This window comes from Acyrthosiphon pisum, chromosome X (assembly GCF_005508785.2).
Source record: "Acyrthosiphon pisum isolate AL4f chromosome X, pea_aphid_22Mar2018_4r6ur, whole genome shotgun sequence".
NCBI lineage: Eukaryota > Metazoa > Arthropoda > Insecta > Hemiptera > Aphididae > Acyrthosiphon > Acyrthosiphon pisum.
Genome location: NC_042493.1, coordinates 26,305,749 through 26,320,410, shown reverse-complemented (window position 1 = coordinate 26,320,410; position 14,662 = coordinate 26,305,749). Strand labels below are relative to the sequence as shown.

General features: G+C 33.8%; 1 protein-coding gene across 1 annotated transcript; it reads left to right on the top strand.

Annotated features, from left to right (window-relative positions):
• Positions 1-5,687: 5,687 nt before the first annotated feature.
• LOC107883835 lies at positions 5,688-8,543 on the top strand. Its single transcript, XM_016804674.2, has 6 exons — positions 5,688-6,132; positions 6,224-6,373; positions 6,603-6,725; positions 7,214-7,470; positions 7,583-7,745; positions 8,355-8,543. The coding sequence occupies exons 1-6, from the start codon at positions 5,688-5,690 to the stop codon at positions 8,489-8,491; spliced, it is 1,275 nt and encodes a 424-aa protein (XP_016660163.1). The 3' UTR covers positions 8,492-8,543.
• Positions 8,544-14,662: the final 6,119 nt, after the last annotated feature.

Below are 14,662 nucleotides of genomic sequence, written 5' to 3'. Positions count from 1 at the left end.
CAAGTGCAAAGGACAGGAGGTCCGTGATGATGGTGCTGAAAAGTAGTGCTTTGACTGCAACCATAGGCAAGTATAATAAAAGTCAAAAATACGTGAGTAAAAATGATAATACAAAACCAGGAAAATGCAATCATTGTAAAAAAACAGGACATTGAAAAAGGGACTACAGGATATTCAAAAAGGAACAAGAAGAAAATAAATCAACTTCCGGTTTGGCGCTTATTGGTGCACTAAGAAAAATTGAAGAAATCGACGACTCAGACAAATGGTATGTAGACTCAGGTGCGAGCGACCACATGACAAATCGAAAAGAGTGGTTCGTCGATTGTAAACATTTTGATGTGCATTCTCATGTACGTATTGGAGATGGTAAGCACATTATGGCAGTCGGAAAAGGTAACATAAATATTCATACTTATGTTGACAATAAGTGGATAAAAGGCTACTTAGAAAATGTTTTGTATGTACCTGATCTAAAGGTAAATTTATTTTCTTGTGGGGCATGCCTTGATAAAGGAATAACAATGGTGACAGACTGTAAAGGTTGCACATTTAAAATTAATAATCGTGTAATTGCAGTCGGTGTTCGTGAGGATAAATTGTTTACAATGCTAATCAAAACAGATATTCCACAGGAAATTGGACACTGTGTTAACGTTGCAGTTAAGAAATTAACATTAGAATACTGACACAAAATACCATGTCATCAGGATGTCAAACATGTTCGTGAGTATTTAACTAGTGCTGTTCGGTCAGACCGATATTTTTATTAACCGGTCAACCGGACCGGGTTTGACCGGTTAGATCGTTACTACCTTAATTCGGTCAAGACCGAATTCGGTCATTTCGGTTAAATCAGTCAGGATAATTCGACCAAAACTGTTTAATCGGTCTTGACCGAATTTAGTATTATCAATTATGTAAGTACTATGTAGTGCTGTTCGGTCAGACCGATTTTTTTTATTAACCGGTCGACCGAACCAGTTTTTACCGGTTGACCGTTACTGTCTTAACTCTTAATTCACCCAATCGGTCTTTTTTCGGTTAAACCGGTCGACGGTCGAAATGGTTAAACCGGTCAATCTAGTTAAATCGACCAAAACTGTTTAATCGGTCTTGACCGAATTTAGTATTAAGTCAACACGGTTAAATTGGTCAAAAAAGTCAAAACTAATTTGTTCATTTCAAAAACTGTAATGTACCTTTGTCTTTTATATGTATATTATCAGGCTCGGATACAAGGGGGGTGGGGACAATTGGGCCAATCCCCCCTTAGGCATTTTAAATATTTTACTCTTGCCTACGTAATTGTATAATGAATTTTACTCCTAAATTTATCTTTGTTTTACAACATTTAAAAAGTTACAATTTACAATTTTATTTCTTTTAAATTAAGCTATACATTTAAGTATATTAACGGTCTTTATAAATAATTTGTTGTGTTCATAAAATTAAGTAGAATATATGAAATTTTTTCGGTATATGTGGAGCAAAGTGGGGTAAACTGTGATTGTAATAATTATAATTTAAATTTTAACACACAAAATAAAAATAGAAAAGTAACCAGATAAAAACAAAAATAAATAAGAATTGAGATGAAAATAAAAACTGTCACTATTTTTAAAAACTACACTGATAACCATATTCAATAAATCTATTTTAGGTTAGTTCCTTTACTCGAAGTCTCGTATAGTTGACAATTTTACTCTTTGTCTTTGTGAGTGTTGTGACAATTTAAATTGTGTTAAAAGGAATATTTTTTGATTTGTATTCATATAAAAAATTTTTATAGTTTTAAAGTTTTAATTTCAAAAATAGGGTCATTGAAGGAAAATTACTAAACTAAATACTCTGCAATATAAATAATGTTGTAAGCTATTATATGTTTATTGAAATAAAGATGTGATAAAATGTTTATTTTATAGTTCAGTGGTTCAGTCTTCAGTAAGTTAAATTGATAGTCGATAGCGTTGATACTACCTATTTAATGTTTAAGAAAAAAATTAGGTTTATCTTTTTAATATTAGGCACTAAATTATTTTTGCAATTAAATAAAACATAATATTACATGCATTTTAAAATAATTAGACAATTTTCATAATATTAAATAATATGATGGGATTGGTGGAAGTAATTTATGGTAATCAGCTGTAATCTGTATTTAGTTTCGATTTCAAAAACTACCAAATCAGTAATTAATTAGGTATTGGTTTAAAAATTATATAATCGAAAATTTGAAAATTTTAAACTTCGGAGTTCGGAATATAATATTCTCCAATTCATACAGTTTTTAGTTTTTACATCATGTACATTCTATATTTAATATGAATGCTTATATGAAATTAATTATAGTGTAACCAAAATCTGCCAAAACCATTATTCATGAAATTCGGTCAAAACCAAAATAACCAAAATCGGTTTAATTAGGTAAAAACCGAAATCGGTTAAATTCGGCTTTAACCGAAATAACCGAAGAAATCGGTTAAATTCGGTAGAAACCGAAACCGGCCAAGCTTGAACTCGGTCACATGGTCTTCAAAAAATATCTAACCGAACAGCATTATTTAAAACACAATGAAATACAATTTACAGATATACAAGGACACGAAGCTCCCGGGTTTGTTGTCCTCGGACATGTCTTGCGACATGACCTCCGACTACAACTACGGACCTTATGTTAGCACGGGGTGCTAGTCAAGGGCCGTAGAGGCCTACGACCGCCAACCAGCGGGCCGCCCCACACTCTCGTATGGCCAGAGAACCGCCGGGGACTGGCGACCGCACGTCGTCTAAGGACCACGAGCACCGGGCGCGCACGGAGGGCTTCTCCGGCGGACCCGTACAATCCGGCTAGGGCATACAGGTGCCTTTCGCCACCTTGGTGAAGTCGCAATCTATCCATGTTGCTTTCCGTTTTTGGTCACGGACAACCTTCGCTGTATAGATGTCTCATATTATTATTATTTAGTACATCAGTTCATCTCTTACATACAATTTGAGGAAAGGGATGAAGATTAGTATATTTGGCTAAATTTGTTTTTATTAAAATAGTCATAGGTATACTCATATTATCAATAAGTGACTTAAAATTATATTTATATTTTAATTTAGATAAGTAACTAGGTACCTACTTTATAAGATTAGAAACATGCACTTATAATATAAAATTAGATAGGTAACACAATTTGTGTAATTTTATCAATTAACATGGGTTTGTATTTCCAACTACTTTCCATCTTATATTATACAGTATAAAGTCTTTCTATCCTATCTACATAGACTTTATACTCATACTATAGAATGACCCTGAGAATTCAAATTCAGTAATATACTATAACATTTTTTTGGTAGCATTGTTATGGATTCCAGTAAAAAGATACGTTTAACATCGAAATCTCAATTTAATAAAAATGTGAGATATGAACTTCAAAATTTGGATAATTTGAGAAAGAATAATGCAACCTCAACAATTACTTTTAAGAATTCTAGTTCAGTTATCCAGTGTGAGCCTAATTCTGCATCTGAAATATCAAATGCGTTATGCAACAATAATGTTTCAAATATGCAATGTCCACAATTATAGGTATGAGACAGAAAATTATCCTTTAATATTATCAACAATTTCATCTGTTCAAACCTTCAGCTTACCTGACAATAATGTTGTAAATAAGGACAGCAGTGTATTAGAGAACTCAACAATTATTTCTATCTCTGATCAATTACGAACATGGGCAATTAAAAATAAAATTACTCATGTTGCTTTGGGTGAACTTCTATTAATTCAAAGACAAATACCTAGCTTAGAAAATTTACCCAAATGTCCAAGGTCATTTTTAAATACACAAAGAAAAACCGTTTTGAGAGACATAAATCCAGGAAAATACTACCATTTTGGTTTAGAAAATGATATTGTCAGTATGCTTGAAAAAATTGATTTGTCCAATACGAGTGTTATCAACGTTGGAATTAATATTGATGGTTTACCCCTTAGTCACTCATCATTAAGTCAAGTTTATCCTATTTTATGTTTGATAACTAATGCCAATATCTTCATTTCTTCAAATATTTTTTGTGTAAGTATCTACCATGGCTACGATAAACCATCCAATTTTAATGACTTTTTAGAAGAGTTTGTTCACGAAGCTGTTAATCTAACATTAAATGGTATACATATAGGCACTAGACATTTTAATTTTAAAATTGTCATGTTATTATTCGATGCTGTTGCTAAAGCAAGTGTTTTACGAATCAAAGGACATAGTGGTTACTCGTCATGTTCAAAATGTACTCAAGAAGGAGAATACCTGGATGTTGATTTTATTTTCCCTGATATTGATTTTATTAAAAGAACTGATGAAGATTTTTTAAATCAATCAGATCCAGAACACCATACTGGTCATACTATCCTTCAGCAAATTCATAACTTAGGTTTAGTTACTGAAGTCCCCCTCGATTATATGCACTTAGTATGTCTAGGCGTGGTTAAGAAGTTGCTAGTTAACACTTGGTGTTTTGGGCGTCCCTCTCATAAATTACCATCAAGAAGTGTGGGGATCATATCTGATTCCTTGTTACATTTAGTTAAATATATACCTCATGAGTTCGCAAGAAAACCAAGACCAATTAAAGAGGCTAAACGGTATAAAGCCACAGAATTTAGGCAATTCCTGTTGTATACTGGTATAATTGTTTTAAAAAACAATTTAAATAAACAGAAATATGATCATTTCTTAACATTACATGTTGCAATCCGTATATTGTTGTCTGACACATTATTGCTAACTATGACTGACTATGTGGAAGAGTTATTAAAGCATTTTGTTGTTTCTTCCAAATTAATTTATGGTCCTCAAATTTTATCACATAATTTTCATAATTTTCTACATTTGACTGACGATGCCAGAAAGTATGGAAATTTAAACTTATTTAGTAATTTTTCTTCTGAAAATTACCTACAGAAAATAAAAAAACTTTTAAGAGCACACAACAATGTTTTATCACAAATAGTACGACGGTTTTCAGAAGAAAGATCTTTAGTACAGATTTCCCCTACAATTAAAATTCAACCTGGTAGTTTCAAATTAGAAAAAATACATAATAATGGAATTTTGATTAATGATACTACAGACCCTCAGTACAAACAAGTAACTTTTTCTAACTTTAAACTTAGTTTGAAATTGCAAGATTCATGTTGCAAACTAAAATGTGGCACTATTATTGAAATTACAAACTTTGCCTATTGCCGGACATTGAATCAAGTGGTTATTATTGGTTTGAAATATAATAATATATCTGACTTTTACACAAAACCTTGTTCTTCATCTATATTTGGAATTCATCTTGTTAATGACTTAAGCAAAAGTTATTCGCATTGGCCATTATCAGATGTCTATCAAAAATTAATACGTTTACCCTATGACAGAAGTTTTGTAGTTGTACCATTGCTACATATTGAAAATTGATATTATTTAAAATCGTATATCATTTTCCCTTGCACATTTTTAGTTTTTACATAACAATTTTATTTGAAAATATACTTATTAATATACTGTTCTACAATTATCATACTGTATTATTAATTATTATGCAAGCTGTCTACAAATATGTATATAAATATTTTATAAATTATAATTTATAAGAACATTCACTTATGTTTCACTTATATAAATTTAAATTGATTATAGATCATGTCAGCAGTTTGTGGGTGGTATGTTGTTAAATTTATCCATGAAAAAAACACTATTGAAGTTATTCCAAATAATTGGATGATAAATTTTGAGAAATGTCTATGGCCTTCACATATTGGATTATTAAAGATGCAAGCAGCAATCAAAAATAGATTAACTCCAAGTAATGATTGGTTTTCATATGCCATTAAAGTGATTTGTACCAGAATGTTTTCTAACTATAATGAAGCCTCTAAATTTGCTAACAAAACTCTTGCGGAAACTTCTTCAGAATCTGACGCTCCAAAATTCTTAACTTCATCCAAAAACCGTAAACGTACAAATAATTCAAACAGTAACAATGTATTGAATAAAAAACATACACTGCAGGGTAATGATGAAAGTAGTGATGAAGAACAGACTAATACATCAATAATTGATGTACCGCCATATCCAAAATGTCCAAGTACCTATGTTTTATATGTTTTATATTGATATCTTAAAGTAATGTTTTCCTATAAAACTTTTTTATTCTATTATCTGTTTATTTCCTTTAGATTTGGAAACAATCGTAGAAGAAAAAAGCAACACAGATAAAATCAATTATTGTGATGAAGATAATATTTCTAATTTATTACTAGTTGATAATGAATATAATGATTTTGAAGAAGAATTAAATAATGGATCTGATACACAACAATCCTTAGGTAAGTTTTATGCTTTATACAAATTAATGCTTTATATAATTATATAATATTATATAATGATGATTAGATAGTACATTTATCATTACATATTATTTTTGTAAAATTACATCAATAGGACACTTAATATTTTAAATTTTAAATTAACTATGTATAAATTATTATGGTTTTATTTAATTAATATAATATTTATATAATAATTTAATGATATATATTTATTTATGGTTTACAGAAAATAACTTAGCAGATTTTGAAATAGCTTCCAACTCACTTGTTGAAATACCGCCTGAAGTAAACAAAGAAAAAGCTATAATCAATTCATCGTTATCAACTACAAATAACTGCAGTGATTCAGGTACAACAACAAAATATAATTTATTTAAAAAAATTCAATGCAAATTTGGTGGACTTATGTCAAATGTATATTATTTTGTTTAATTTCAATATATAGGTAAAATACTATTACTCCTAATTATTGTAGTCATGATTAAAAAAAAAAACTTTATTATATTATCAAGTTGATCAACAGTTTACTAATAATAAAGGCTCACTTTATACAATAATTCTGGTTTTTAACGGTTCATTATTTAACACTCACTTGGATTTTTTAGTAATTTTCATTGTTGTATAAAATATTTACGTCATACTTTTTCATTTTAAGACATGTCTATATTTCATATTTTTTGTTCCTAAATAAATAACCACTATAATTGTTCTTATAATAAATTGTTCAGGGAACAATATTATAGTGGTTATTAATTAATACATAATAATACATACCCTATTTTTTACTATACATTATTGATATTAAACAATTACCTAGTTAATAATAAATCCTAACAGAATTCCAAAGGCAAGTCATGAGACAACTTGTCACTCTGAACGCTAGATCTGAGGAACACACAAAGTATCTCGATGTTATTATGGTTATGGTTAACGACCTCAAAGATAAGTTACAACATACAAATCGACTAGAAACATCAATAAATGGCCGTCATGAAGTAGAGAATGTTTTATCCAAATTTCCTGTAACTGATGAAACTGCATTAAATGAAATAACCACGGACTTAAATAGTAATTCTTCACTCTATGATCAAATTGTAAGTTATGTTAATATAAATGTTATATTTGTACAGCTTAATATTACAATATATTAAGTATATATTAATATTATGTCAAATGTCTTTAAAATACAATTGATTAAATATTTAGGTTAAAACTTTGGCATTAATTGGAGGATCATCTTTCAAAGAGTCTGTCAGGCGCATCTTAAGGAAGTTGATCACTGATGATTATGCTAAATCATTTAGTTATACTGGGCACAAGAACAATAAACAACCATTTAATAAAACTATTTTGGCATCATTACTCACAAGTAAATATGATTTTTTTCTATATAAATAACAAATTTATTATTTGTTTACTTATTTTCAAAATACGTGATTCAATTTAATCTATTATTTTATTGATTGCTACTCAGCCCTTTTTTGCATATTTTAAGAGTGTAGATTTTTACTTTTATTTTTCTGGATTGTGTTTTACTTTACTTGAGGATTTTAGTGTTATATTAGTGTCAAATGATGTTTTGTTCACTGCAGCCGTGACAACAAGCTAATACCTTATAACTAATCAATAAATAATTTAATAGTGTCTGTTTACATCAGTAGTTACTAGTTCCCAGTCTCCTCTATTCTATGCCCCTTTTGTACATTTTCAATAATTTCAAGCACTCTCCTATAAATTAAAAAAATTGATCACCTATTTCGGATCATTAATATTTCATATTTCTCTACATTGAAAAATACAAATAATGTTACTTTGAGGACTCCTTTCGCCTCCCTCAGCAATAATGTGCTCAACCCCCATCCCCCTCCACAGGTTAGCATCACTTGTTTGCATTTTGAAAAAATACTATATAATCTATAGTTTTGTATTAACTTAATATGTTATATTTATATAATTATATAAAATTATAATGTTTTAGGAGCTGTTCATTCGTCTAGCAATAATTCAGGGAAAACATTAAAAGAAATCGAATCAGTTGCAAGTATTTGGCTTACCAAGGCAGGGGAAAGAGCTAATAAGACTGCTATAGTTTTAAACAATGTTAATATTAATTAGTTTTAACATAGAAATATGTTCTTATTTTTTTTTTTACACAGTATATATAAAATGTCCATAAAATATATGAGTGTTTTAAAGTTTATTTTGGTTTTTTTTTTTAGTTAGACTTAAATATTGCATTTACATGCAAGATTTAAAAACAATTAGCAAGTCTATACAAAAAAAAATATGCAAATATTATAAAAAAATATATATGTATATATTATATTGTATCTAAAATAAATTAATATATTCACAACCAATGGATATATGTTTTATAATGAATAGAATATGATATTCATTATTCATGAATAATGATGCATCATCAAATAGTATTTTGGTAATAATTTAAACGAACAATTATGAGTTATTCATATATTATTTAATCAGTATAAATAATTTAAATTACTATATGAATATTCCTATAAGATTATTCATAGTTGATCCAATAAGACTAGATATTCATGGACTATCTATAGGTGACTCATTTTGCTATTTTTTCACATTACATGCATATTAATAGAAGATCTTTATGTGAATGAAGAATATTCTTTACACATTACATATATTCTTAATGAATATTCTATTATTATCTTATTAACATCCACGTGTTACTTGGGGAAAGCCTTGCACCACGGATTTGTGTTTAGCTCATCCGCAAAGCACTTCCAGGACTCGAGTTTTTGGCGTCTTATTTCTGTGAGAAATTCATTGCGTATTTTATTATATTCTTGACGGTTGGTGGACTTTAGACCGTTTCGTCTCTTCCTGGCAAGGTCTTTACGCATATTTGCAAGGACTGGTGACCACCATATATTCTTACCTACTGCACCATCAGGTTTTTTCATTGGTATCGCTTTATCAGCTGCAACTTTGAGGGCGTGGCTTAAGCCCAAGGCCATTGTGTCTATGCTAATCTCATTTATTCCGCCTATCTCTCCCAGCAGGGTGCTTCTAAACACATCCCAGTCTGCCAGTCTGACACTATATCTGAGAGGATCGGATAATTTCTTGGACGGCATGTTTATTTTAAGGACCATGTTTATGACCCTGTGATCACTGTCAGTGAGATCCCTGACTGACCAACCATGCAACAGATGGCTAATATCAGCTGTGGTCAATGTTATATCTATGTTTGATGCACGACCGTCATTGCGGCAGAATGTGCTTGGTTGGCTAGCTTTATTATGTACAGTCAGGCCATGTCTAATAATGCACTCTTCGGTAAGGCGACCCCGTTTGTTCCGCGACTCCGAGTGCCAGAGTCTGGAGTGCCCATTCGTGTCCGCACCGATCAGGACTCGGTTTTCCTTTACCAGGATCTGATCTAGTCGCTCTGTGTGTGATATAGTTGGCGTGTTATATTTAAAATAAGCCGCCACTAGGATTACAAAGTCGTGGGGACCAGTGCCATAAGCAATTTTAACAACAGCTGTATGGCTTGCGCAGTACGTGCTCAGAATAAGTGGCTGGAATCGTTTGGTTAGCACGACAATAGCCGCCCCATTGTCTCTACTAATGAGGACTTTACTGCACCCTTCAAAGGCATATATCTTTCCGTTTATAACAAGGGGTTCTTGTATGAGAGCGATGTCAGTTTTCTGCGCTCTGCAGAGCTCTCTTAGTTGATGGCTCGCAGTTCTATCTCTATTCAGATTGTGCTGGATTATTTTCATGTTTGAGGTCGTGTTACTCATTTTGACCAGTCATAGCGAAGTCCGTACGTCGGAGGAGCGCGCTTATAGCTTTGATTTTTGCCGGGCAATTTGCCGACGAGGCCTTGTGGTTTTTGCTCTTGCAATTAGCACATTTCGTTATCTCCGAGTCACATTTCCTGGAGTCGTGCTTTCCTGCACAGTGTTTGCAGATTGGGTTTTCCAAACGGCAGGTCTTTGCCGTGTGGCCATATCTTTGACAGTTGAAGCACTGTGGGAGGTCAGTATGAGGTTTCATTTTACATTTCGTTAGGCCCAGGTAAACAGTCTTCCTCTCGAGTTTACAGTAAGTCTCAGGGCGGGTTTCGATAACTCAATTGACTGTGGGCCTGTCCCGGGGACCCGTCCGGAAAAGTGGCCTAATGCCCTCAGTGTCTTCTGGGGAGAGACCTAGTTGCTCATTTTGGTTGGCTATGTATCCGGCAATGAGTTCCTTTTCCAACTCTTTGTCCACTCAAGAGAAAGGTTTTCTCTCCACTAGTCTGCTGGTGCGTCTCAGAGCATTCAAGGATGCGGAGTCCTCCAGAAAAAGGATTATTCCGTCCTTATTTCTTGAAATGCGTATACGCGGGCAGCTTAGTTTCTGTTCTACAGATTTCCTGATTTCGAGCCAGGCGTCATTTCCGCCAACTACCTCAAAGCGAGAGTCGGCCATGGCGATCTTAGCCTTTTCAAGGACTTTAGTGTGCGTTTGGGCGATTGTGGACTTTGTAGCCATGTCGGTTTTCTTTTTAATTTTGCCGAGCCTGCTTTTAATAGGTACCGTATTTACAGGAGTCTCGAAAGCAGGGAAATTTTCCTTTTTTATTTTCTTATTTTTATTTGCCTTACCCGACTTGACTTTGCTCGAGTATGTAACACCTAAGGGGCTTATTATCTGTATGTCTTTTCCATTGTTCTTAAATTCATCAGAGAAGACTTCATCCACTGACATGAATTCAAGTGGAGGTTGGACGCTTGTGCAGTCTGGAATTAGGAACTGACTGTCCGAAATTTTGACTACTATGACTACTAGCACGTTCCGAACTGAGGGCTGCTTTAAGACCATCCCTTTCTTCTGTGAGTTGTTTAAGTTTCTCACGTAGTGACCCTATATCAATATTAAAACTATCAACATGCCCTTGTGATGAGCGCAGTTCTTGTTTTTGTTCCAACCAGCTGCCGAGCATCTGTGAGCACAGGCGGCCCAGACGGTTGTGACTTATTAGAGTCTCGTCTAGCTGGTGGTTTATGGCCGTGCACCATTTTCTGCCAATTTTTGCTTCTTTGAGCATGTCCTCTAGTGTTTGTCTTGTGTCAGATATAGAAGCATCAACTTCTTTTGAATACTTATCTATATTCAGAGCAAACGTATTACATTGAGACTGTTCAGATAGGGGGCTGGAGTCTTGTGAATCAGTGAGCTTTTTTCTCTTAATGGGAAATTGTCCATCAGGCGCAAAGGGGGGCGCAAAGGGCGTGTTGTAGTTAGAATTTAAAGCATCATCCTTTTTATTAATGCTTGATCCAGCTGGTGTGTTGACCTCGCTGTTCGCACCACCTTTTAATCTTAGGATCTCAGGGTAACCTCCTGAGTCCAAGACAATTTGTGACGTGTCATTATTTCGGTCGTCATTATTTAGGTCAATAGAAGAGTCATCATTACGGTCATAGAGTTCAGGCCTAGAGCCATTGTCAAAAGGTGGGACTACCACATCGCATCGCCTTTGGAAGGTGAAGGTGAGGCTGGCCAGGCTACTAGAACCGGCTTCATCTACCCCTGTGGCTTCCGACACCACTGGAGCGGTAACAACATTTCCATTTTTGTGATTCATGTAGTGATTTAATGTTTACTCATGCGTTTTATACCTGCCGCCAGGTTTCCTGGCTCCTACGACCGGAGTTGCTAACCTCCGGAAGTCCGTCTCCACGCAAGGCCGCACACGGTTAAGTGCACGACCAAGCTTGATCATTCGTGAACTGGTAAAGGTCCCCGGGTGATCACCCCAGTTAAGGGTTAACGCCTGTACGCCCGTCCGCTACGGCCCTCAGACCCTGAGGCCGGGTTACGCCCGCGACGCCTGCCAGCCGAACGACACTGCAGGACGACTGGTTTCTTTCGCGGGTTGCTCCCAACTCGAGGTATAGGCGCACCGCTCGCGAGCGCACGACTTGGCGCCACGTAACAGCTCACGCGACGTCTGGGACCCGTCACAACTGGTTTAACGGACCCGATTTTGAAGGCCTCTTAGCGACCAACCCGAACGTCGGCCGGGCGGGGACACCGCGACAAGGTGGGCCTTCCTAGTCCCCGAGATATACAAGGACAGTTATTCTATGAACCATGCATCTATGGCAAACAGCATAAGGAGACGTTCACTCAGAGCGAAACAATAACTACTGAACCAGGGAAAATAATACACAGCGACGTATGTGAACCCATTGAAGAGAATTCACTAGGAGGCAAAAGATATTTCATTATATTTAAATATGATTATTTTAAATATACTTATGTCTATTTTTATGAAACAATAAATCTGAGGTTAAAGAAAAACTTAATTGTTTTCTGAGTATGGTTAAAATTCAAACAAAACATTTTATTAAAACTATTAGAAGTGACTGTGGATTAGAGTATAAGAATTCCGAAGTTCAATCAATTCTAAATCATCTTGATATAAAGCATGAAACAAGTGTACCTTATACTCGTGAACAAAATGGAAAAGCTGAACGTTCAATGAGGACTATTTGTAAGGCAGCCAGAACAATGAAATATGCCAAGAATTTTCCAAAATAACTGTGGGCAGAAGCAGTCAATACAGTAGTGTTCTTATTAAATTATACTGGTAATTCAGGGAAAGTATGTAAAACTCCATACGAGTTATGGTTTGATAAACTCCCTAAAATAGAAAAGTTCGTAGAATTTGGAATAAATGCATATAGTTTAGTTCCAAAACAACGACGAATGAAGTGGGATGCGAAAAGTCGAAAAAGATACTTTGTTGAATATTCAGAAACTTCAAAACGGTATCGTATTTGGTATAAAAAAAATAACGAGGTGTCACTTAGTAGAGACGTAATTTTCAAGGATGAAAATGTTGTAAATGACCAACTTGTAGAATGTTCTAATAATTTAAATGATAGTAACAACATTGATATTCTTAGCTTACACAACGACGGCTCATTAGAACACAGCAATAAACCAGAAGGAGATGAAGTCATAGAAAATGAATTTGGACCAATAAGTGTAGATGACAATGAAAATCAAGAACATGAACATGGAAATGGGTCAAATGTCAACGTGTACAACTTGCGAGACAGAAGTAATATTAAGAAACCATTACGTTATGATTGTCGTCGCCAGATAATTTTTTAATTTTAATGTTTAATTGCCGCCGCACCACTATACCGCGCAACCCGGTGTAGGTCAACGACCTATAATTGTTTTCATAAATTCACACATACCTATTGCTCGTGAATATTTATATTATTGTTTATTATTATTATAATTGTGTCGTGCATGAATTATGTAACATGTAGATAACGCCCGGTCGGCCGTCGACGCCAGGAGCCGCACGATTGCCGGGGTCTTCAGTCCATCCCGTTACGCCAACGCGGAGAAAATATTATTACGTGCGCAAATCGCCGGTCGGTGTCGAAGTGTCAATTTTTGGTAGTGTAACTAATTGTGTAGGCGCGAATCGCCATATATTGTGTTATACTAGCCAATCTTTTTAGTGTGCGCTAATCGCCACGATAGTATTTGTATTTTGTATTATAATCTTATTGTAGTGTGCGCCAATCGTGTTCGACATTTATAATTTATATTACTTATAAATTCGCATTTTTTGTGAATTTTACATTGTATTACAGGATAGGTAGCAGCTGGCCAGCCGAGCACCGTCATAACTGTAAGTTTTAAATTATTATTGTACTACAGTTCAGATAGCTGATATTTATTATATTATTTGGCCATACTTATATCTTGTTAGCGGCTCAACTAAAATTATTATTTTTATATTTGAATTATTTATATTATATTTAAAACTATATTAAACTATATTATTGTGTTGCTGTGATTCTCATATAATTGTATTATTATTGATATTTGAATTATACAGCAACTAATTATTTACCAGAGAACGTGTTACCTTTTATTAATAGTTTTTTAAGCACACATATAACATAAACACATACACACCAAATCACCACGGACTACCTAGCACTCGGAGTATTTGCTCGGCGATCCCGGCCACTATTCTTGAGTTGCCTACACATATTATACATATATTACATATCGGTCGGTTTGTGAGTGTTGTTGCGTACGAAGTATTTCGGTACCGAGCGCACGAACTAAATGAAGACCTGGGGGCAACAAAAGGACATATCCAATAAACTAAATTTTTCACGACGACAAATAACTATTTTAAAATTCAAATTATAACTTTAAAATTTACAAAATCATATTTGATTTAAATTTAATTTTTATAATAGAGAC